The sequence below is a fragment of the Syngnathoides biaculeatus genome, chromosome 18, assembly GCF_019802595.1.
Source record: "Syngnathoides biaculeatus isolate LvHL_M chromosome 18, ASM1980259v1, whole genome shotgun sequence".
NCBI classification, from domain to species: domain Eukaryota; kingdom Metazoa; phylum Chordata; class Actinopteri; order Syngnathiformes; family Syngnathidae; genus Syngnathoides; species Syngnathoides biaculeatus.
In genome coordinates, this window is record NC_084657.1 from 1239626 (window position 1) to 1265743 (window position 26118).

Here is a 26118-nt window from a genome sequence, read left to right on the forward strand (position 1 = left end):
AAATAATCACTAAAACTTAATGTATAATACCATGAATATGCAAGAATGGTATAGGTTCTTACAAGGTAACTAAGGATCAGTGATCCAGTTCCCAGATGAGCTTGGAAGATCAAAAACTCCTTTTCCAAATGAAATCAGTACTCTGAGCAAAGGTCACAAGCAAGGCCTGTTCCCATCAGTCACTGCATCTAAGATTTAAAGGGACAGTTCTCGTCTATTCTGTGGCAAGGTTAGATGTCCAAAATTTTAATTAGCTTTGAATCTTATCTTTATCTTCTTCAAATCACTGAACTATCAGTAAATGGGAATGAGAGAGGATGAAAAAAGGAGGCTACTTGGTGTCTCATGCAAATTAGCCAAAGTCTCGCTATGAGAGAAAGAGACAGAGAGAGAGAGAGAGAATATGTTGCCAGTGACTGACAGACCCATTCAAAGACTGCACCTAAGCATTTCAGCGACATAAGAATCACAGTACTTTGCTTGCTAGTTCAAGGTCAGCCACATTTAAAATTATAAATATAATTATTATTGTAAAAAGGTGGAACAGCTGGAGAGTGTTGCTGCTTGTGTGGAGTTTGCATGTTCTCCCCGTGTGTGATTTTTCTTTGGGCCCTCCGGTTTCTTTCCACATCCCAAAACCATGCATTAATTGGAGACTCTAAATTGTCATGAGGTGTGATTGTGAGTGCAACTGTTGTCTGTCTCCATGTGTCCTGCGACCAACTGGTGATCAGTTCAGGGTTTACCCTGCCTCCTGGCCGATGGCAGCTGGGATTGGCTCCGGCACTCCTGCGACCCTCCTGAGGATAAGCGGCTCAGAAGATGGATGGATATCTACTGTATTGGTCGTGCTTGGCAGCAAGTGCCGGCTGGGTCGGGCTTATGTTTTATTTATTTCTTTTTTAACGAATTTCCATTTTTCGTTGTTGATCGGCAGGTGTGGCTCCGATGTCGCAACACCGCTAACTTGCAATTCAGCAAAACTACTCATGAAAACTAGTTGCCGAACACCGTACCTTGTGAGAAAGTTTCAGCCACGGTGTGCGGCAGGCCTGAAGGAACAAGTACTCAAAAGACATTCAGCTGTGCAATAGTGTTCTGCAGCAGATGCGACACTACAATGTGTTCATTCTCTTAATCCTTCTCCTTTTGTTCCATAACTGGCTCCTCTCCACCTCTAACAAGCAAAGAATGCGAGTCCTCTGTCCATTTGACCTCTGGCTTGTTTGAAAGCAGACGGTTCTAAACCATTGATATGCAAATTAACCAACTTCTGCGTCAGTTCTTTGCATAATGGACAACAATTGCATTCAGCTCTTCTGAGTTCACGATTGTCAATATGTCTGCACGTTAGGTAAAATTCAAAGATGAATTTTAGTTCAATGTTAAGCAAAGATTAAGCAGCCCTGCTTTTGCTAAGATTGAGTCACCTTTCAGTTTACAGCTCGTGCATGTGATGTCACACTTTGCACGGTGCCATATTGCCGGTCAAACTTAGCTGCTCTGCGCTGCAGGAGCCGCTGAACCGGAGCAGATTTTTCAAATTGCCCGAGACCTGTTGTGCTCTTGGTTGTCACAACAGATGAGACAGATATATTTATTCAAAGAGATCATTCTATGGAATACCAGCTGAAAAGACCAGAAAATATCGATGGATTTCGGCAATTAAACACGAAGGATGGTGTCCAACCAAAATACAAACACGTCTGTGTAGCAATCACTTCATTTCAGGTAGGAATTATTCTTCTCAATCTCAAATTGTGTGTTTCTTTCGGCTTGCCCCTTTCGGGGTCGCCACAGCGTGTCATCTCAGATGAACGCACGTATATGTTTGGCACAATTTTTACGCCGGATGCCCTTCCTGACGCAACCCTTCTCAGGGAGTGGAGGCCCCAGTGGGATACGAACCCACAACCCCTGGCTCTAACCTCTGAGCTACGGGGCCTCTCTTCTCAACCTCATATGACCAAAAAGTATTTATAATTCCAAGTCAGCTCATTTGAGAACAATGCATATTTAAAAAAAAAAAAAAAAAAAAGTCTGTCGCAGCGGTTTACGGAGGTTAAGTGTGGCGCAATCGCTTCCATGTACGTTCCGTGGAGACGACCCTGTCCTTTTTTTTTTTTTTTTCCAATCATAGTTAATGAATGGGACTTTGTGTAAAACCAGGGGTCATTTATTTAAATATTGGTATTTGTATTTAATACTAGCGGAAAAGATCGATGGACTCCGGCTAAGGTCAACGTGTCACCGAACAGACTTCCGTGTTCATGAGCTGTCAAACCCGTCACTATGTGGGATTTATTCCTGATGAGAACAGATCCAGCAACAAAGTATTCGTATGCATCCAGACGTTCATATGCTTTCAAAGTTTTCCCTTTAAATCGCGACGACTTACTCACCAGATCCATGTGTTTATCCAGTTATCCAAGACAAGCGGACCAATTTCTTATCAGCGAAAACATCATATTTATAAGATGGTACACAGAGAGAGTTTAATGGTAGTGCGCCGCGCTAACGCTAGCGCAAATGCTAGCAATAATGCGAGTAACACGCTCGCGCTAACACTAACAGATGCTAACAGGTAAAGATAAAAAAAGTTATCGGTAAACAGATGCCACCAACACAGCAGCAACAAGCTTGCGCAGCGCTAATGTTAGCGCAGCGCTAACAGGGCTAGTAAAAGTCACTTCCTTGGCACATATATTCCACCAGTCTCATTCTACATTTTGCGCTTCAGTGCCCCCTTGCGGCCTTTATCAAAAAAAAAAAAAAATGCACAAATTAGCCGCATCACCGCATAAACCGCAGGATTGAAAGCGTGTGAAAAAAGTCACGGCTTGTAGGCCGGAAATTACGGTAGTTGTATTGAATTTATGTTCACAATTGAACTTAACTTCAGTAAATTAGCAGTTAACTGTTTTCAAGTGCAGCAATGCCCAGTTGAAATTTTACTTTTATTCTGAAAAACACTTGCTTATATTCGGCCGTGTATTTTAACATGGACTGGTGAAACGTACCCGTCTATCAATCCATCCATCCATTATCTACCGCTTTTCCCGGTCGATTCGCAAGGGAAGTAGCTTCAGCAGAGATACCCAGACTTCCCTTTCCCCAGCCATTTCTTCCAGCTCTTCCAGACGGATCCCAAGGCATTCCCAAGCCAGCCGAGAGACATAGTCTTTCCAGCGTGTCCTGGGTCATCCTCGGGGTCTCTTTCCGGTGGGACATGCCTGGAACACCTCATCAGAGAGGCGTCTGGGAGGGATCCGAATCAGACCCCCAGCCACCTCATCTGGCTCCTCTCGATGGGGAGGAGCAGCGGCGTGACACTGAGCCCCTCTCGGATGACCGAGCTTCTCACTCTATCGCTAAGGGAGAGCCCGGACACCCTGCGGAGGAAACTCATTTCATTCGCTTGTATCTGGGATCTTGTTCTTTCGGTCACGACCCACAGCTCAGGCCCATAGGTGAAGGTAGGAACGTAGATCAACTGGTAAATTGATAGCTTCGCCTTTCAACGTAGCTCCCTCATTACCACAACGGACCGATACAAGGTCCACATCACTGCAGACGCTACACCAATCTGTCTGTCGATCTCCCACTCCATTCTTCACTCACTCGTGAACAAGACCCCAAGATACTCAAACTCTTCCACGTGGGGCAGGATCTCATCCCCGACCTGGAGAGGACTCGCCACCCTTTTCCGACTGAGGACCATAGCCTCGGATTTGGAGGTGCTGATTCTCATCCCGGCCGCTTCACACTCGGCTGTGAATTGCTCCAGTGAGCACTGGAGATCACGGCTTGATGAAGCCAACAGAACCACATCATCTGCAAAGAGCAGAGATTCGATGCTGAGGCCACCAAACCGGACACCCTCTATGCCTCGGCTGCGCCTAGAAATTCAGTCCAGAAAAGTTATGGACAGAATCGATGACAAAGGGCAGCCTTGGTGAGTCCAACTTCACTGGGAACGAGTCTGACTTATTGCCGGCAATGCAGACCAAACTCTGACAGCGGTCGTACAGAGACCGAACAGCTCGAATCAGAGGGTTCGGTACCCCATACTCACGAACAACCCCCCACAGGACTCCCCAAGGGACACGGTCGAACGGCTTCCGCAAGTCCACAAAACACATGTAGGTTGGGCGAACTCCCATGCAACCTCGGGGATCCTGCCGGAGGTGTAGAGATGGTCCACGGCAAAGACGAAAACCAGATTGCTCCTCCTGAATCCGAGATTCGACTTCCCGATGGACCCTCCTCTCCAGTACCCCTGAGTAGACCTTACCAGGGGGTCAAAGGAGTGTGATCCCTCTATAGTTGGAACACACCCTCCGGTCACCCTTCTTGAAAAGGGGGACCACCACCCCAGTCTGCCAGTCCAGAGGCACTGTCACCGGTGTCCATGCGATGTTGCAGAGGCGTGTCAACAAGGACAGCCCCACAACATCCAGGGCCTTTAGGAACTCGGGGCGAATATCATCCACCCCCAGGGCCCTGCCACCAAGGATTTCTTTAACCTCCTCGGTGACCACAACCCCAGGCACGGAAGAGCCTGCCTCAAAGCATCCAGACTCGCCTTCCTCGTGGGAAGGCGTGTTGGTGGAATTGAGGAGATCTTCAAAGTATTCTCCCCACCGACTCACAACATTGCGAGTTGAGGTCAGCAGTGCCCCGTCCCCACTATACACAGTGTTGACGGTGCACTGCTTCCCTCTCCTGAGACGGCGGACGGTGGACCAGAATTTCCTCAAAGCCGTCCTGGAGTCGTTCTCCATGGCCTAACCGAACTCTTCCCACGCCCAGGTTTTTGCCTCAGCGACCACCAAAGCTACATTCCGCTTGGCCATCCAGTACCTATCAGCTGCCTCAGGAGTCCCACAGGCCAGAAATGCCCGATAGGACTCCTTCTTAAGCTTGACAGCATCCCTCACTGTTGGTGTCCTAGGTTGCCGCCACGACAGGCACCGACCACCTTACGGCCACAGCTCCAGTCTGCCGCCTCAACAATGGAGGTGCGGAACATCGTCCACTCGGACTCGATGTCCCCCGCCTCCTCCGGGATGTGAGCAAAGTTCTTTCGGAGGTGGGAGTTGAAATTCCTTCTGACAGGTGAATCTGCCAGCCATTCCCAGCAGACCCTCACAATACCTTTGGGCCTGCCTTGTCGGACTGGCATCTTCTCCCGCCATCGGCGCCAACTCGCCACCAGGTGGTGATCATTTGACAGCTCCGCCCCTCTCTTCGCCTGAGTGTCCAAGACATGCGGTTGCAAGTCCGATGACACGACCACAAAGTCGAACTGCGACCTGGAGTGTCCTGGTGCCAGGTGGACATGTGAACACCCTTATACCTGAACATTGTGTTTGTTATGGACAATCCGTGCTGAGCACAGAAGTCCAGAAACAGAACACCACTTGAGTTCCCAATCATGCCCTTTCAGGTCTCACTGTCATTGCCAACGTGGGCATTGAAGTCCCCCAGCAGAATGATTAAGTTGCCAGAGAGGGTGCTCTCCAGCACTCCCTCTAAGGACTCCAAAAATGGTGGGTACTCTGAACTGCTGTTTGATGCATAAGCACAAACAACAGTCAGGACCCGTCCCCCTACCTGCAGGTGGAGGGAGGCTACCCCCTCTCATCCACCGTGTTAAACCCCAACATACAGGCTCCAAGCCAGGGGGCAATAAATATACCCACATCTGCTCGGCGTCTCTCCTGGTAGGCAACTCCAGAGTGGAACAAAGTCCAACCCCTCTCAAGAGGAGTGGTGCCAGAGCGCAAGCGATGCATAGAGGCGAGTCCGACTGTATCTAGTTGGAACTTCTCGACCTCACGTGCCAACTCGGGTTTCTTCCCTGCCAAAGAGGTGACATTCCATGTCCCTAGAGCTAGTTTCTGTAGGTGGGGATCGGATCGCTAAGGTCCCCGCTTTTGGCCACCGCCCAACTCACTTTGCACCTGAGCCCTATGGCCCGTCTTACAGGTGGTGAGCCCATGGGAAGTGAGACCCATGTTACCCCACGGGTGCAGCCCGGCCACCAGGCACTCATCTTCGAGTCCCATCTCCAGGCCTGGCTCTTGAGGGGGGCCCCCGGTGACCTGCGTCTGGGCAAGGGAAACCAAGACCAATTTTTGTACTCATCATTGGGGTTTTGGAGTCGTACTGTGTCTGGTCCCTCATCTAGGACATGTTTGCCATTGGTGACCCTACCAGGGGCATGAAGCCTCAGACAACTTAGCTCCTAGGATTGTCCCGTCTATCCACCTTTAACGGTAATTGTTTTGTCTGTGCTTTATTTACAGTTAGAACAAAACCAATTTAATCTATTGTAATAGTCATCTGGCACTGTCTCTCCAAACATGGGTATTTTAGTGTTCTTTACACGATCAGGGTTTTTGGTGCCGATCAGTGAGTTTATAAACCGATAACCATTCACCGATCCAGTCACAACATGGAGCAATGTGTCTCTTTAAATCAATTATTCATTTACTTTACGTGTACATAATTTCTTCTCAAAAAATTAGTTCTACTCATGTGTCTTTGCTAATTTGTTTATGACAGTGAGGCATCGTGACAGACGGAACAAATTAATGTTCTTCTATTATATGGCAGGAAGTGTAGTTATGTATCCACTTTTTGTGACATTTTTTTTTTTTTTTGTGTACTGTGATATTTTCCAATTGTAAAATGTGTTCCCTGATTCCATAAAGGTTGGAATCACTGTTCTTGTCCAGTCAGGTCAAACCAACATTACAACATGTAACAAATGGGTGCTCACTTACTGTAATTAAATTGCATCACACACACAACTTTAAGAGCATGATTCAACAGAATGGCTGCGTGTTCGCTTACAAATGTTATTGATAGCACTAGCTTGGTAGGCTGGATAACATTTTGTTACCTGCTTGTGAGTCGTATTGTATTAAAAAAATGAAACGCCCTCTCTCAAGCACTGGTGACCACAACACGTTGTTCCCCATTTTGTTCTTATGTGATCGATTAATGTTGTCGTCGAAATGGAACCAAGTGTATCTGATTCATGTTTTAGTTAACAAGATGAAGCCCAGGAAAAACAGAATGAGCTAGTTTTGAAATACAAGGTTTGATCTGACACAGTGCAATTGTAAAAGACCAAATTTATTTTTATGTTCTGATCCGGGCATTGTGTGTTGTCTGTCGCAAACGTGTTGGCTGTCCCCACAGCACTGACATGTTTTTTTTAAATAACTATTGGTGGGCAGGTATTTACAATCCTACGCCAAAAGACTTGCAACAAGGCTAAAACTAAACTACCGTTTGGATTAAAATATAGTGTATATGAAGGTGACAGAGTAAATGTCTTGACGTTAAAGCCAATCAGCGTAAAATGCGTCGTATCAGCCGATACCCATAAAGCTGATCAGATTGGTGTAAAGTCTAATTTCAGATCAAATAACTTTAGAAAACACTGTTCAGTAAATTGCAAATTTATTTTTTTCTTTTATTTTGTCCGTGTATACACACAAACACGTAGCAACATCAGAATTTCCACATTCACGTTTGATTTTGTATTGTTTTAAATTGTATTTGATGCTATGGTTTAAAAAAAAAAAAACAAACACCATTTACTCAGTACTTGTTATTTCATGGTGTACTTTTTACTCTTACTCTGGGAATTTTTTGTTGGAGGACTACTTTTTACTTAAGTAAAGTTATGAAGTAACAGTACTTAATATCATAGTTGAGTACCATATTTGGTTACTTACCTGTGGCGCGGACATGCTTTGTTTTCCTTTGAGATATTTTTGCTTATCAGATAAGTCTGTGTCGTATTTTTTGCACTGGACTTTTTTTTTTTAACGCAATGATGTTCCCCAGCGGAACTGTGAAGCACACGTAACATCGACGATATGAGTTAATTCGCTACTACATTTGACCAGAGAGCTTCAATCAGAATGATCTAAAAAAAGTCTTCATGTGAATCCAGCTACTCTGTGGTTTTGAGCACTTTGCTGAAATCATCTATTTCCTGAGCAATCCAGGCCACCTGAGGTTATGCGTAATTAAGTTGTTAACGTCATTGTGTGTTTTTAAATAGGGACTCGAACGCATAACTAATGTTTTAAACACCACCGTGGTGGAGCAAGCTGTTTAGCTCCTTAACTCACAGACTTGTCATTAGCTCGTGAACACAACAGTCAAATTTCCCTTAAGTATCTTTATTGGGACGCTAGGACATGGACATGGACATGGACATGGAGCAAGGCTGTGACGTGTTGGACTGAGTCAGCACTGGCAAGAGTGTACCGGTCGGCCGGGGTTCCATGAGGCCACTAGTGCCAATGGCAAAGCCTTTCGACTCTGTTTACCGTTCTCCGGCTCACTCCAACAGCGACCATTTACAAGTACTGAAAAAAATTAAGAAATTTTGTGTTGACCTATTTTTTCAAGTCGACTTCGCTGAGTTATTCAAATGTTTTTGTTTTTTTTTCTTTTTGGCCCTAGTGCAAATGAACCAAATTTCCACTTTGTATATTAAATACCTTAACTCAAATATCTTCAATGCTTTATGTCAAAATGCTTTTGAGGTCTGCATTTTACCAGCAAGGTTTTAGCCATTTATGTTGGGAGGGATGGACCGTAAGCTACAATCTATATTTTATTGCATCTTGTTTAGTGCTCCACTAGTACATCAAAACTAAAGTAGTTTGGAAAGTTGGAAGGTGAAACTAAATGGTGGCGGCCATCTGTTTTGTTTGAGTCACCTTGAACAAGAATAGATATAGACACTTGAACACCTCAACCAAAGGCATGATAAAGGCATCCAAGGAGTCCTCGTTGAAGAAGAAATACTCGTCATCTTCCGATTGTCCAGGTTCATCCCCAAGAGAACTTTGTAATTGGCTTTCACTTTGTCCTTCCTTCAATATACAAATACTGTATATGTATAACATTAAAAAGTGTTTTCCCTCGGTTGAGAATTGAGTTGTGCAGGGTGGTGTTGTGGTGTTCATCAGTGTTATCCTTACATTGACTTTGCTGGGGGCGCACCCCACCCAATTGGATTGACAGCCACAATGTGATCATTTGATCGCTAAAGCTGTCTGTTCCCCCCAGCAATCCCGAGCGATACAAAATCTGTCTGTCAACTTTTGGTACCTGATATTTGCCAAGCTCAACAATCAGAAGCGGCGTGTTACTTGTGGAAAGCTCACGCAAACAATTGAGGTTCGACCTGGTAAAAGAAAACGGCAAATCCTTCTACTTTTCCTTGCTACTTGCAACAGCGGTAGCCAGGCGTTCTACGCAGAGCACTAAGATAACTTCCACCAAGTCAGACTTGGCACCACCTACGAGCCACGCTTCTATATTTCCCATCTTTTTTCAGAACTATTGTGAAATCAATGCTAGCTGATTTGCAACAAATAATCAATTGCTCACTTCAGTCTGGCGAGTTTCTTAAAGCTCTTAAAGGAGCTACTGTTAACCCTCTTCTAAAAAAAACAGAGCACTGAAGACTTCCGCGTTAGCAAGGTGTAGACACATCTCTAATCTCCCTTTCATAGCCAAGATTGTTGAGTTGTTTTTAACCAACCCAGAAATTTCTTTCATTTCAATGGTGCGCCATTGCACTTGCAAACTGCACAGTCGAGCACGAAAAATCAATTGTGGAAATACATAGATATTGAAAGAGGTCGCTTATTTTGTGTAGTCTTGACCAATGCAATTGCTCACCTTGTCGCACATTCTCAGCGCACATGAAAACTGATCCAGTGCAGTGAACCACAGCCCGACTTTTTTTTTTTTTTTTTTTTTTTTTTCAACATCAAAGCACAGGTCTCCTGCTAGTTTACCCGACTCCGCCGCCCTCCAGCTCTTAAAGGGGTACACTCATAATTACAAACACCACCAGTGCTTCTGTAAGCAACACAGTATGCGCAACGTAGAGCAGAGAGAGTTAGACATGCTGCTTGTGTTTACTCCCGATAATAATGCTAAAGTAAAAAAAAAAAGAAAAGTGCTGTTTCTTCAATGAATGTTGAGGTATGTGAATAATAGAAGAAAAAGTGGTGAAACTAGATGAGATTTTCTCTTTTTTTTTTTTTTTTTTCGAGTCAAAAAGGTCTGGTCTGAAGCCAAAGTAGAAAGTATAGTATGAGATGGTGTATAATGTTAAAATTCAACCTTGGCACAGCCTGATCGAGGATGAAAGCACAGACAATAAAATGCACAAATAGCTAATTCTGTATTTTAAATATAGGCGGCAACATAACATTAACCCTAAAGCAGTTTGGGAGCATCATTCATCTTTTAACATGTATTGCTAAATATATTCTGCAAGCAATAATTCACTTTTACAGAAAAACAGACAGGGATATCATTGTGGGTTACAAAAAATGATTATGATGATTATTCTTAAAAATATTCTGATGGGAATATAAAAGATGTAATCTGAATCTTGGAATGAGCCATGTAACTTCAATGGATGAGACTGATCTGACCACAGTGCATATGTCTGATGTTGCTCACAGTGGGCAAAGGGGGCGCTCACGGGCTAAGTGTGTATGCTCAGACACGTAAAAAATTAGAGGGAACGTTGGGCTTAACATTAGTTTATTTAATAAACGTTGGTAATAAAAGAACCCTGATCCTAAACAATCAGTATTCACTCGGAAACAGGAAATGCAAGTTAACCATACTGAGCATGTTTGGAAGATATGCCAAAGCGCATGTACTGCGAGCACATTTACGTTGAAAATCATCAACGTCATGAGCCATGTCAAAGGAAATTCAGTTCCACTGAAAAATTTCTGGGATATAACACAGGTAATGTTTCAGTATCTAACTATAATAAATATGAGATTGTGATTTACTTTGACTTGGTCTAAGTTTTAACATTAGACCAGTCTGTCCATATATCTAAATGCGAACGGTCATTTCCCCCCCGTGGTTACCGCATTATCTTGACGTTGAAAATTATTCCCCTCTCCATGCTTTAGGAAGATATAGATCATCTCGTGCTAGCTTTCATCAATGGATTGACAATAGATAGCGCCGTAAATTACGCTAGATTCTAACAATACATCATGATGTAATAAAATGATTTGATTATATGAATATTGAGTTTTGAAATTGAATGTCTATTGACCTCTTTAAAAATGTCTTCAGTCTGTGCAGTGTCAATAAATTATGATTATGGTTTTAGGTAACAACAATATACTCTGGTATAACAACTCAGTAAAATATTTGAAGGTGTTGAGATTCCATCCCTAGTCACACCTGCAACTTGATATCTGCGGGCATGACTGGTGGGCCACACCCGTAACTTTATATCTGCGGGCATGACTGACCACACCCATACATGTTTTAAATTTGAGTGACTGCTCATCACAGATCAGAACGGATTAGGCTATTTACATGTAAACTGCGCTTCAATTTACGAAAAAATTCACATTATGAAACAGCTTCCAGAATGGATTAATTTCGTAAATAGAGGTGCGTGTGTGTGTGTGTGTGTGTGTGTGTGTATGTGTGTGTATATATATATATATATATATATATATATATATATATATATATATATATATAAAAGACACACAGAGTTCTTGGGTTAAGAAATGAGTTCTGTTCCAATGCTGGTAATGCAACTCAGATTTCACCATTAGTCAGAATTTACTTTACTTAGTACTTCACATAAAAGACAAATACATTGACAAAAACAAATAAGATGCCGTACTTACCATTACTGCTGAGAGGTGTATGGAGAAGGAGAAGGGGAGCCTGTGCTTCGGTAGTGCGACGGAATCTGGTTCTCAGTCTATAAGATAAGTAGCCTCTCCATCTCAAGAAGTACTAAAGAATGTTATTTTGTGATCGCTGGATCCGATATAATAACAAAACCCTTCACATGCACTGAAATACGGGCTTTGTCATAGTGATTAATAATTAATTAATTCAGCACGACCGACCGAAGCCTAGTTCTTGACCGATGTTTGTCGGTGTCTCTCCTTTTTCAGATCTTTTTATGATCTTGAGCTTTGTTTCCATGGTAATGGACTTTCTTTTGGCTGCGGAAGCATTGCTAAAAGATGCAGCGGGCGCAGAATGCGAAGATACTCCCGCCGCACAAACACCGACAAGCACCATGCACATTAGCTAGACAAAATGGCGGACGGGGGACAGGCGTTGTCACGTTTTAACTCGAGACCATTTTCACCCGAGGACTCCCTGTATGTATGTGTGTGTGTTTGCTTGTGCATGTGTGTTTTATTGCTTCCGTTCTTCAAACACATATATTTTGTCGGGTACTGTTACTTGGTACCTGTTTTGAATTTGAAATGAATTCCATTTTATTTTTCCACTTATGAGGGGTTCTCCGAATATGGCTATAAACCTCATGACGTTAAAGTACCCCCAACAAGGTAAAGAACTATTGGGTGAGTGTTGCTTGCTCTCTTGAGGTCAGGCCCAGTGTGTTATAACACAGTGTGCTTATTCAATCTAGGCAGAAAACTTGCCAATAAGGCTGCACAAATATGGCCAAAATGATTATCGTGAGTATTTTGATCAATATTGTAATCACAATTATTAATCACAGTTATTTATGTATTTTTATTTCACTTCTTTTCAACAAACTACATAAACAGTTTTCCGTACAAAATTAATCTTTAAAAATGAATGGATTATCATTCATTTAAATTTTAACAAGGACTAACTGATTAAGTATACTATTTTTTTGTTTTACATCATTTGCCCTTAATCCACAATGAGTTCATAATGGAACATAAAGCAATGGAAAGAATGGTCATATGTTTGAAGGCAGTAGTTCGGCAAACTGATGCTCTTCATCTTCAGTTTTTGCTGTACTTTATTCTCTCACAATGCACCAGTAGGTACGATCACTTATTTGGCCTACCCAGTAATCTTTAACCATGCTTTCACCCCCTCGTGGTAGACTGACTACTGGTTGGTTGGTTGGTTATGCAGCAGAGCATGCATTTTCAGTGCAAAAATTGCAAAGGATCAAGTTTATTCAATCATAGCTGCCGAAATTGCATTCACAATTAAAATTATATTAGTTACCCAGCCATACAAACAACAAAAAAGATTGCTTCCGCTATGATATATTTGGGTCGCCGGTTCAGTAGCTCAAGCTGTGAGGACTTGGGCTTTGGGGTCAGAGGACATTGCTTTAAGTCCTACCATGGACAAAAAATGTAAAAATGGCAACTACTTGTTGGAGACATGCTAGCCTGCTTCACTGACTTCAGTTGATTTGGGTTTGAGCTAGGCTTCGTTCCCCACACACGAGTTTAAAGCAGCTGACAACACCAAATTGCATCACGTGACTGACACATTGGCCCGCACCAACAAGCGTACGTAAGACGTGCACGTGACAAAAATTGTTGCCGCTCATGTCATCTCTTGTGATTGACCCATTTAGTCACATACTGTGATGACGTAGTCAGTTACCTCATACCACCTACGCCGTCGCCTTCTCGATCAATTTTGCAGCATATCGTCTGGTTATCTAGGCCCATTTGTTTAGCAGACAGTGTAACATGGTCGCCATCGTTTAGAGAAAGTAGTAGGAAAAACGGCTACCAGAAATTTACCAAACAATGCCGAGGAAACGCCTCCTAGTCAATACCTGCCATAGTGACACCCCTGATTCGGAGGAGAACTGCAGTACATTGCAAAAACTGCACACGTGGTTGCCCTCAAGTATAAAGGCAACCAACGTAACAATGTCTCGTTGTGCTCCTTGGCCCGTCCCGTCCTTGGCATCACTCTCCTGTGTGCACAATGCATTGTCTTTGATTCCCGAGAAAGCTGGCATAAACTTTTCCTTTTACAGTTGCTCTGAGAGTAATTATCTGCTACTATTCATTCACGCTTTGATCAGATTTTGCAGTACGCCTGAAAGAAATTTGAGTTTAAAATGCAAATTCTAGGTCGAAGGTAGCGATGTCAGACATTGCAAGGACACCAAAGCAGTGCAGCCGGTGTCTGCTTCACTGTTAATTTACACTGAGTTTTGTTGGCCAGAATCTCCATGTGCTGAAAACACCCCTAAACTTGCAGTAAAAAGATCTATTAGCAGCAATTATTTCATGTACGGCCTGCAGAATACATTTTACGGTTTTCTCTTACCCACTTTTATCCCCATGCCAAATGACAAGCATTTTTTTTGTGTGTGTGTCTGTCACAATCTTCGATGCCCCACCCCCAGCAATCAACATCTTTGCTCTTGCATCGACAGTATACGTGTGACTTATTTGATCTCATCAGTCTTTTCCTCTCCTTCTCTACCCTTGCTCCTCTCCTTCCTCTCTATTGCTCTCTTCCCTTATTTATATGTCAGCTTCTCTCTCTCTCTCTCTCTCTCTCTCTCTCGCTCTCTCTCGACGTCTCTTGGCAGGCTGCACATTGCAGTGAGTCAGTATCATGGAGGCGGGCAGCGGGGCTGCCGCAGCGGTGGGAAGTGCAGCGCTTGGACTGCTGGGAGCCACAGCCACATCCAGCCTTGACATCTTGGACAGGTAAGGCTACCGTACGAAGCCACACACTCTTAAAAGAAGAAACTTGAAACATTTTGCACCAGAGTGAACCACCGAGGTAGATGGTTGCGTACGTTAGGAGAGGACCACACCTTAGATTGTGCTTAGATTCCCCGTCCCATTTTTGTTGTTGTTGTTGTAGTCACATCGAGTAAAAGTACTGATTGCATATGTGCATGTCATCCACTGAGAGCCAGATGGTCAGGATGTGTCTGTTGTTCAAGTGGGTGTATGCATGTGCTGGAGTGTCGATGACAGGAGAGTGTGTTTCTCTGCTTTGCCTATGTCTTCAGGAGAAATGACGCTAGTATATACATACAGGGTAGGAGAATTTGGAGGCAGATGAGGAGGCATTGCTTGACGTGCCTGAGCACTGTAGCTGAATTAAAATGACTTTGCACAGTCACCATCACATCTTCAATTTTGTCCCCCACCCACATCTGTACAACCAATAGTAACTAGGTGACAGACATTCGTATTCGTATTCGTAAATTAGAAAGGAAATTCCCGAAAGTGAGCTCAACTACGAGTCTCCATTGATGGCCCAAGAGCGTGAGCTTTCTGCCAGTTACATCATCGTTCTACTCACACCTATGTAGCCCTGTGCCATCATGTATCCACCCTGAAACATTTACATGTGCAATCCTTTGTAGTATAACAAAAAAAGTTACCCAAGGACATTTTGGGCTGAATACTGTTTGCAAAGGGACTGTAGTGTACACAAACACAAAAAACAACACACGCAAGAGTCATTATTGTTTTTTGTTCCTGAGGACGATTTCCCATCCAATGGAGGGTTTCTTATTCCCCGATGCACGAACGTGGGATCTCACTCGTCACTTCCAGATTGCATTTCATTGATGTGACACTCAACCAATAAACTAACTATAACCAACCTCCAACACCTTTTGCGGGTATCTCCTTCGAAAGGTATCGTGGAGAGGAAATTAAGTCTACTGCAATACGTTAAGCTCTACTTCCTTTTGTATTTCAATCAATTAGTGCTCATCTTGTCACTCTTCTTAGCGGCTTTCCAAACTGTACATACTAATTTCCTTCATCCAAGTAGCCAACAGCCTATGAATGTGAGTACGAGTATCAGTCTGTCATTTTTGTGTTGCCTTCGTCTAGCTCAGCCCCCACTTGCTCACTGCGCACTGTTCTAACGTCCTGAACTAGGTCTAAATCCTGCCCCAGGGTTACCATGGCAGCAGTAGCTTAGCATACATTAGACAGTGGTTCAGTATTACAACAAAAAGGCAGTAATTGAAAAGCAGAGAAATGAAGGCCGAGAAGCTTATTGTGAGATACCTATAGTTACTTGTGCATTTACAAATATCATATATTCCCTTTCTGTGAAATTAGACCTGTCTGTCTTGAACATATTTTAAGTGGAATGAGCCAAATTTGATATCCAGGTGAAGGAACCTAAAGTTTGTTTGTGCTTCCCAACCTGTAAGGAGGCATGTGGCGTAGTTCTCTTCAGATTATAAATCAGTGAATGTAAGATTCATTTGCTTGGACACTAATTTTTTTTTTTTTTTTTTTTAACATATAGGAAACTTTTTATTTTCGATTTGTCTCCACGGACTAAACAGTTTTTATTTTTGGTCAAACCGTTATGAAATTGTAATTGTTTTGCTTGGACACTTTTTTTTTTTTAACATATAGGAAACTTTTTATTTTCGATTTGTCTCCAAGGACTAAACAGTTTTTATTTTTGGTCAAACCATTATGAAATTGTAATTGTTTTATTTGAACATGTCTTTTTTTTTTTTTTTTATCCTATTTACAATCTGGCTACGTGTTGCTTCAAATAGATTTCTGTTTTGAACATTGATCGTGAACCCCTATTAAAGCACTCAAGTGCAGGAAAACACCATGACTGCACTTTCTTCCATTTTGGGAAATTTGACTCATTTAAATTCTCTGAATTGAGCTCGTTTCCTAGTGAGCAAGGCTCAATAACGGAGCAAGGCTGGATTTTTGAAGGCGCAGTTTTTGTTTCACTAACATAACCGTATTCAGGCATTCCAGTGAAATTGACTGGATGATTGACAAATATTCCGTCTGAACCCGATACAGTACTTTGTTTTCAAGAATTAATACATGTGTACACATTTTACTTTATTGGGCACAGCTTTTCCTCATGTTGAGTTTTAATATGTTGTACTAGATGGACAGTAGTATGTTTTTCCACTCACTTTTTTGCTGTCCCACAGTGGCTGCTGCAGCTGCAGATGGGTGCCATTGATAATGAATGAGAGGACTGTGCGGTGTGAGCATGGCCTAAGGCACTTTTGCTGCATCACCAAAAAAACAAAAAGTTCCACATAAACCTCGACTCATTTTCACCTAAAACTAGTTCATATCACAGAGGAGCTTCCACTTGCATCTAGTACCAGGTATGGGGGTTTAAATAACACCCGATAGCCTGCACCAAGCAAAAAATCCCTCACTTTACACCGACTCCAAATAATTTGGGCCGCATGAACTCAAGTGACCACATATCAAGTCTGACACTTTAAACTTTCTTCTGCACAACTGCACTTGTTTGATTCACAAAAGAAACACCAATATACATCACCTCCCCTTCACAGTCGTATATTTCTGTCTGTAAAACGTAGTCCCAAAGAAGATTTGTATTGGTCTTACTGTGTTTACCATCAATATATGATCGTAAAACGAATGCTGGGAGTCTTGACGAACAAACGGAAAAGAGCGTGTGACAGATAAATGTTGTTTTATGCACCTAGTTACTTTTCCAAGAATTTTATACATTTCAAATTTTTTTAAGTAACATTCCCAACACTGACATCATCAGCCTGAAACGCATTTCTAGTTTGTCTCAATTTATTTATCCAGATTAGCTCATGTCATTCATTAAACTATTTTGGGAACAAATTCTGAACCTTTTTCATTCATTTATGTGTTAAACCTTCAAAAGCTCGGGGATTATGGTTGGAACATAGATTTTGATCTCGTGTACTGTCGAAAGAAACTTCTGTACTGTCGTTAACTCTTCCATCCATATGCCAAAACTGACCATTTGTTGTATTGTATAAAAAGAAATACAGAAACAAACATCAAATATGACAATATTTTTCAAAGTTAATATGGAAACTGGATTGGTTAGGGACAAATCAGATATATTCTTTGATCTGAACCGTGAGCCTTTTTCACCACACATTTATATTCGTGTATTACTGCATATCATACATGGAATTCTCAAACTCACACATAAATACACATGAATGAGTAAACATGCTATTATTCTCTGGCAGGGGTTAGTATCTCCAGTTGTGGAATACCTACATGTGTGTTCATTCCAAAACTGTAAATGTGAATGCCTTCATAAACAACCACACACAGTCGCGTTGGCTACTTAGCTTAGCAATGTCCAACACAATTGCTGTCCACTGGGTTCCTTTTGTCTCCTCCTGTTTATTGCCATTGCAAATTGCTCGTGACTTTTTCACAAAAAGAGTCTCGAGAGGGTTTGTAAATTTGATGAAGATTGAGTGTAGTGAATGACAACAAGCACCTTCTCGGGGCACAGTGTTGCAGCAAAGCCAGGGTGAAGTGAGCCAAGATTGGGCCACATCGGAATGTTGCAGAGGAAGCATAATGGGGATGCCCTACTGAAGTAATTGCTTCTGTGTTCACAGCCAGTTTATAAGTAAAAGCTGTGCATGTCAACGAGGACATGATTTGAACTACCAAATCCGTCAAATAAACTCCTTTAAATGAAACAAAAAATTGTCAACTGTCAAATCGAATGAATCAAATCAAATAGGTTAATCACCCACGGTAAACAGACAACGTTGTGGAAAAATTAGTTTTAAAATCCACACTAAATTATGTTGGAATATTGTGTGCTGTAACTGTCACTGTTAGTTTGTGCCATGTTTGTGACTTATACAGTGAAGAAAAGAAGTATTTGAACACCCTGCTGTATTGCAAGTTCTCCCACTTAGAAATCATGGAGGACAATCTGAAATTTTCAACATGGGTGCAAGTCCACTGTGAGAGAGAAGATTTAAAAAGAAAAATCCACAATCTATGATTTTTTTTTTTTTTTTTCACAATTTATTTGTGTGCTACAGCTGCAAATAAGTATTTGAACACCTGAGAAAACCAATGTTAATATTCGGTACAGTAGCATTTTGTTTGCAATTACAGAGGTCAAACTTTTCCTGAAGTTGTTCACCAGGTTTGCACACACTGCAGGAGGGGTTTTGGCCCACTTCTCCACACAGTTCTTCTCTAGATCAGACAGGGTTCTGGGCTGTCGCTGAGAAACGCGGTAATTCAGCTCCCTCCCAAGATTTTCTATTGGATTTATGTCTGGAGACTGGCAAGGCCACGCTATCAATGACAAATTGTGCATGCAGCCCTCTTGGAATAGCTGTTCATGAACTGTAAGCCATTTTACTTGCTGCGTGAGTTTGCTTCGTTGATACTAGGGCTACGCCCCAAGCTAGCATGAAGACAGCACTGCTAACGCTCAGTGAAGAAATAAACGAGAAACACCCAGACTCACATAGACTACCGGCAAGGGAAGATAACACTTTGGATCACTGCTACACCACAATAAAAAAAACAAATATCCTGTCATTCCCCACGCTCCCCTAGGCTCCTTTGATTACTGCCTAATGAACTTGATAGCTACATAAAGGCAAGAACTTAAGTATGTGAAACCTTTGGTAAAATTGTCGAAAAAGTGAACGTAAGTTAAGTCGAAAGGCGAAAGCTCTCAGTTTACCAGTCGATCTACGTTCTTACCCTCACCTATGGTCATGAGCTGTGGGTCACGACTGAAAGAACAAGATCCCGGATCCAAGGGGGTGAAATGTGCTTCCTCCGCAGGGTGTCTGGCCTCTTGCTTAGAGATGGGGTGAGAAGCGCCGTCATCCTGGAGGGGCTCGGTGTACAGCCGCTGCTCCTCCGCATTGAGAGGAGCAAGATGAGGTGGCTGCGGCATCCGAGCCGGACGCCTCCCTGGTGAGGTGTTCCAGGCATGTCCCACTGGAAACCAACCCCGGGGACGACCCACGACACGCTGGAAAAATCGTCTCTTGGCTGGCCTGGGAATTCATTCGGATCCCTCTGGAAGAGCTGGATGAAGTGGCTGGGGAAAGGGAATTCTGGGTATCCCTACTGATGCTACTGCCCCTGCGACCTGAAAAAGTAGACCAAGGAGGTAAAATTAGAACTTCAAAGCTAAGACTGTACCGACTGGAGTGTCTTCAGCGAGCAGCCTGGATGAATACACTGATGCTGTTACGGCATATGTCAGTTTCTGTGAGGAAGCGTGTTTACCAACAATTCTTTTTTTTTTTTTTTTTTTTTTTTTTTGGCATGTTCAATAACAAGCTGTGGTTTATAGTCCGACTAAGCAACTCCATTAGGCTAAAGAGATTGTATGTCATAGTGGGGATAGGGCCCTGTACAATCTCACAAGAAACCAGCTGATTAAAGAAATGATTGTTGTAAATATGCAGCAACGGTGGAAAAACAATTTGGCGCTAACGACTCCAAAAAAATCTGGCATGAATTATAATTAGTAATTACAAGCGATGATCCCCAATAGATGACAATAGTGAGCTATCCCACTGAACACCTTTTAATGCAGATTTGAAAAGGACACTTTGACTCCACACACTCACCATTTCGCACCACAGACCACTTCAACATCTCCGACTCCTCCTTTGACCATCCACGAACAGGACGCGAGGCGCATCTTCAACAAAAGAGCACCAAAGTGCTTGGCCCCGACCTTGTCACCATTCTGCTTCAAAGTCTGTGGAGACCAACTTTCTCCAGTCTTCACAAAGATCTTCACCGGGTCTCTCCGAGTGTGCGAGGTACCAACCTGCTTCAAACGCTCCACCATCATCCGGGTCCCCAAAAAACCTGCAATCTCGGGTTTAAAAGACCACAGGCCTGTAACCTTAACATATGTGGCAATGAAGTCCCTTGAATGCCTCGTATTGGATTACCGAAACAGCATTGCAGGTCCCTAGCTAAACCCATTGCAGTTTGCCTACCGAGGTAAACAGGTCCGCGGATGATGCACTCAAAATGGGTCTGCATTTCATCCTTGAACACCTCGATAGCATGGGAACCTATGCAAGGATCCTGTTTGACTTCAGCTCTGCATTCAACACCATAACCCCCAAACTCATTTCCTCCAAGCTTCTCCAGCTCAATGTCTCTGCCTGCCATCTGTCAGTCGATCCGTATTGGCAAGACACAGCAGTTGAGGCTGGGGGACGCCACTTCATCCACATGGGCCATCAGCACCGGGGCACCCCAATGTTACGTCCTCACCCCTCTGCTCTTCTCGATCCACACGAATGACTGCACCTCAAGGCACTCAGTTGTCAAACTCCTGAAGTTTACAGATGACACCAGTCATTGGGCTCATCAAAAACAGCAAGAGGTCTGCGTATCAACAGGAAGTGGAGAGGCTAACGCTTTGGTGTCTCCAACGTAACGTGGAGCTGAGCACATTTAAGACTTCAGAGGTGATTGTGGACTTCAGGAGCCACCCTCTACCACAACTACCCCTCATGTTATCCACTTGTCTTGTGTCAACTGTCGAGACCTTCAATATCTTGGGAATTACAGTCTCATAGGGTCTGAAGTGGGAGACAAACATAAACTCTATCCTCAAAAAAGTCCAGCAAAGGATGTATTTCTTCTGGCTTCTGAGGAAGCACGGCCTGCCACAAGAGCTGCTGAGACAGTTCTACACAGCGGTCATCGAATGAGTACTGTGTACCTCCATCACAGTCTGGTCTGGGACTGTCACAAAAAAGGACAAACTTTGACTGCAACGAACAATCCAAACTGCTGAACAGATTGTCAGCACCACCCTACCCACCCTTGAGGACTTGGAAGCCACCCGAACTAGTACAGGAGTGAGCAAGATCCCATCGGACCCTCCACATCCTGGCCATCGACTCTTCCAGCTCCTTCTGTCGGGTAGGCTCGTACGATCAATGCAAACCAAAACTAGCAGGCATTCCAACAGCTTTTTTCCCTTTTGCAATGAAATTGTTGAATTCTTGAACAGCTAATTTACAATTCCATTGCAACATCCTGCCAGGTTGCTGCCACAGTTGTTGTCACATCCTGCTGGTATTGTATCAGTATTTGTATTATTTATGAATGGACTACAACTAGGCGCTATAACCTTCATATACTCCTTGAAGTCTTGACACCCTTTGCACAATGGTCATTGCACTAGACGAGGTGTGCCCAGACTTTTTTTTTACCCCAAGTTGTACTTCTCAAGCAGCCAGCCTCTCGCGATATACTGACGGGCGGGGGGCACGAACGCATCGCCGCCACTTCCATGGAGAAAGTAAGATTGAGACGGTAAATAGGAGGCTCGCTTCCTAGAATACACCTTTATGCGCGTGCGATGGGCAGATTGGCCACACCTGAATCAAGCGAAGGGATGGAAAATAGGATGGTTTTTTTTTTTTTTTTTTTTTTTGTGGGGGCATGCATCACGTGATGGACCAAAACCGCCTCGGCGATCACTTGAATACCCCTACACTAGACTATTGCTGTAATCGGCATTCTAACTGCTCTAAATGCTGCATCTGCGTTTAAAAAAATCATAATAAAATTGCTCCCTGTGAATTGACTGACATATTTGGTACTAGGGCAGCTTCAACTACTGGAGAAAAATTCCTTGTGTTGTTTTCATACTTGGTCAATAAAGCTGATTCTGATTTTCTTTTCAGTTACTGGGTAAGTGCAGTTAAGAATGGAAGGGAGGTGGGGACTGAGTATAACAACAGGAGTATCAATAGCCTCTACACGTTTTCACCTTAATGCCACGGAAACCGTAATCACTTGTGTAAAATGTACATTCCCCCACGCCCCCCCCACAGACTTGTTTACCCCAAGATCTACAGCAGCCAGTGATCGACGGGGGTGGGGGAGGGTGTTTTTTTAGGTTTTTTTTTTTTTTAAGAATGACCAATAATGAAATAGAATGATCAAGTCACAGAGATCTACCCACTACAAAAATGCATTGCATTGAGGATTCTTTGTGTAAATATATGTTTCTGTCCCTTGCATGAGCCAATATTACACGACATAATTAAATTTAAATTTTTTTGTAACTGTGTGAGTTCATGTCGATGATCACAAAACACCATAACAACGAAAATGCACACCTGGGCTATGTATTTCACATCAGTGGATTCGGCCAACCGCGGTGAGGAACCCAATTTCCGATGTCCTTCCACGCATCGGCCATGGCTTCACAGCGCTGTGTAAGTGTACTTCTTGACAGCGGTAAAGGTTTTTTTGAAAATATTTCCGCTGTATTTTTAAAAGATCAGAACAATGAGTTAGCTATGCCCCTTTTACCATCTCTCCATCTTGGAAGGACCTCTTGTGATTACCATTGATGTGACGGACCCTGAAAGAGGGTTCGGTGGCCACTTTTGCTGTTGAACGATATTGTGTGAAAAGGGAGTGCTGTGCGGCCAATTGGTATTTTAGTTTGTTCACTTTTCTCATTTTCAGCTCGCTTTTCCACCAAATGTCAGTCTTGTATTTTCCACAAACGGTTCGAAAATGCCGTGACACATTTCACTGCACTGGCAGATGAGGCAAACGCGAGTCGAAAATGGCATTGTGAAAAAGAAAAAAAGTCCGCTTGCCATTCCGTATGAAAGTGATACATTTTTGTCTTCTTTGCTCCAGCATCCACACTCATGTTTGATAAGACTGCCTCAACGCGATCGACGCATTGAGCACCCCTGGTATAGGGGGAAAAGGGGGGAAAAAAATGCTGTTTTATAAATGTGTGCTGCCATCTGGCAGTTATGAAGAATCTGTACACTTTCATTTCAAAATGCCACCGCCTCTTGAGTTTATGAGAAACGTGTACACCTTTTCTAATATGCCACCACCACTTCTAAAAAGGTGGATGCCACACTTTCATTCCACGATGTTAGTGGTACCTATGACTGACTACAATTGTGCTCATAAGTTTACATATGCTGCCAGAATTTGTGATTATTTTATTTTAAAATATGACTGAAAAACAACAATCATTTCTTGATGGTTATTTATTGTTTAATGGTTTTCTGAAAAGCTTGACTGTTTAATTTGAATCCAATGCAAATAAAATTAAACGTTTAGCCTAGGCCTTCATGTTTTCTTTGAAGAATTGTACACATCTTACTAAGTTTGTTCGTGTAATCAAACGTGAGCACAACTGTGTGCTTTCTCATTAACTAAATTAAAGTAGGGCTGTGAACTTTCAAAATAAGAGGAAGTTAGAGAAACGTGTTCAAATGAAGTCCTTCACTTAAAAAAATACATCCATCCACTTTCTGAGCCGCTTATCCTCACAGGCGTTGCGGGAGTGCTGGAGCCTTATCCCAGCTCTCATCGGGCAGGAGGCAGAGTACACCCTCGACTGGTTAGCAGCCAATCGCAGGGTACATAGAGACAGACGACAGTCCATCTTACAATCACACCTAGGGGCAATTTAGAGTCTCTAATTAATGCCGCTTTAGAATAATTATATGAAAAAAAAAACCCTCATAAAATACAGACAATACTTGGTTTTTATCATATGGGTAGAAGCAAAATGTATCCCTCCAATCATCCTGAGCCGCTTATCCTCACAAGGGTCGTGGGAGTTGCCCAGCTATCTTCGGGCAGGAGACGAGCTACACCCGGAACTGGTTATGCATTGATTTCCCAGAATTTTAGGTCAACTTTGGGAGTGCGTATAATACATAGGTGCACTTTATACGCGATAAATTACGGTCCTTACAGGTAGGAGAAGACTAATAAACACATTAAATTAAATTATAATCTCAGCCTTCTTCTCGTTCCCTGTCGTTGGTTGTGTTTGTTTAAAGTGAGTAAAATTGCTACTAAGGGGGATGGAACGTTGACATTTGTTTCCATTTTAACAGGTAAGTCGGTACAAAAATAGACGTAGTGGAAATTCAGACATATATGGAATGAATTATACTCCTGTGACCTTTGTGAAGATAAGCGGCTCAGATGATGGATGGATGGATGGATGGATATATATTTTGTGCGTTTGTATTTGTGTATACACACACACACACACACACACCTTGATAATTAAAAGACCACTTTTTTTTTTTAAATGTAGTATAAGTAAATTATTTAAATTTTACATGTACAGGGATACTCAGCATGGGCTACTCTGATAGTGGTGTATAATTACTTTATATTACAATTAAAAAATGTCAAAAGATTTATTGTTGTTTGATGCATACAGGGGCCCAAGACTTGGACTGCGTCGTGAGGACGACGACGACGACGACGTTGTGACTGCACTGGCTCACGTTCATCCTCGAGAAAGACCTGACTGGGAAGAGACCATTAGTGCCATGGTTAGACACAAAATATGTAAACAATATGTTACTTTGCATATTTGAGACAAAAAGAGGTATTTAGTTCAATATTTAATGATAAAACCTTATCAATATAATACTGTATATACAGTATGATACATTTATAATATAAATGATAAAATACTATTATATTGCTGTATAGTTAAAATTCATCACTTGGAGACTCTTATGCTTTGAGATGGGGGATTTTGTGTGTGTGTTGGGCGGGGAGGTACCAGAATCGGTGATGAATTTTCCCGGAATTCCGGATTTTTAAATTTTCATCAAAATTGCTCTGGAAAATTTAGGAAAAATTGCCTAAAATTAATCCGGATATTAGTTGACAACATTTAGCGAACACGCGTTTGAGTTCGTTGTTTTGCTATCACGAGCGTAGCCATGTTGAGGCACTAACAATAGAAACAGTCACACCCCTCCCATCGCATTCTCTTGAGACGTCGCTTATTTTGTGTGGTCGAGACATTAATTTACATGGTTATTTCATAAACGTTAACCAAACAAGCCTGGTCCAAAACAACCGGTATTCACCCGGAAACAGGAAATGCAAATTAACCGTACTGCACATGTACGGAGCATGTACGAAAGCGCATGTTCAGAATTGCTTCACGTAATGCGAGCGCATTTACGTCAAAAGTCGTCAACATCATGAGCCATGTCAAAGGAAATGAAGTAACACCAGGCAGGGGTGCTCTTTGCGTCAATCGTGAGGCAGTGTGAAGGCGTAAAAAAAAAAAAACAAAAACAAAAAAACATTCGACTATCATCCATCTCGTCGCTTGATTCAGGTGCGGCCAATACGTGGAGCACATACATATAAAGCCGCGTTCTCGCAAGCCGGCCTCCTATTTACGGCAGTCCCGTGGTGCGGATATATATATATATATATATTAAAGGCAACTGATGATACTATTAGTATGACTAGATCTGTATCTAAGATAGTGAGGAATGTGGTCGAGTTTATCACTACAATGCGACATAAGTTTGAGACTTAAACGTTAATAGTAATGACTACAGATCAACTTCTTTAACATGTTCTGCTGTACGGTGTAGAAATTCTAGGATATATTTTTGTGTATATTCTATAGCTATACTATAATATGTATAATGTGGGGAAAAGGACCTTTTTAGATGTGTTT

At 42.6% G+C, this 26118-nt stretch overlaps 1 protein-coding gene across 12 annotated transcripts in view; it reads left to right on the forward strand.

Moving 5' to 3' along the window:
• arhgap32b (Rho GTPase activating protein 32b) overlaps nucleotides 1–26118 on the forward strand; it is a 121435-nt gene that overhangs the window by 16397 nt on the left and 78920 nt on the right. For 11 of the 12 annotated variants that reach the window (XR_009792606.1, XR_009792610.1, XR_009792608.1 and 8 more), the window contains exons 1-2: nucleotides 14361–14531; nucleotides 24847–24961. Coding sequence is in view for 3 of the 12 variants with exons in the window: in XM_061804439.1 (XP_061660423.1) it covers nucleotides 14437–14531; nucleotides 24847–24961 (210 nt within the window). In the remaining 9 variants the exon portion in view is untranslated. Of the gene's footprint in view, nucleotides 1–14360; nucleotides 14532–24846; nucleotides 24962–26118 lie in introns of those variants that run through there. The other variant, XM_061804437.1, reaches the window with a different exon arrangement.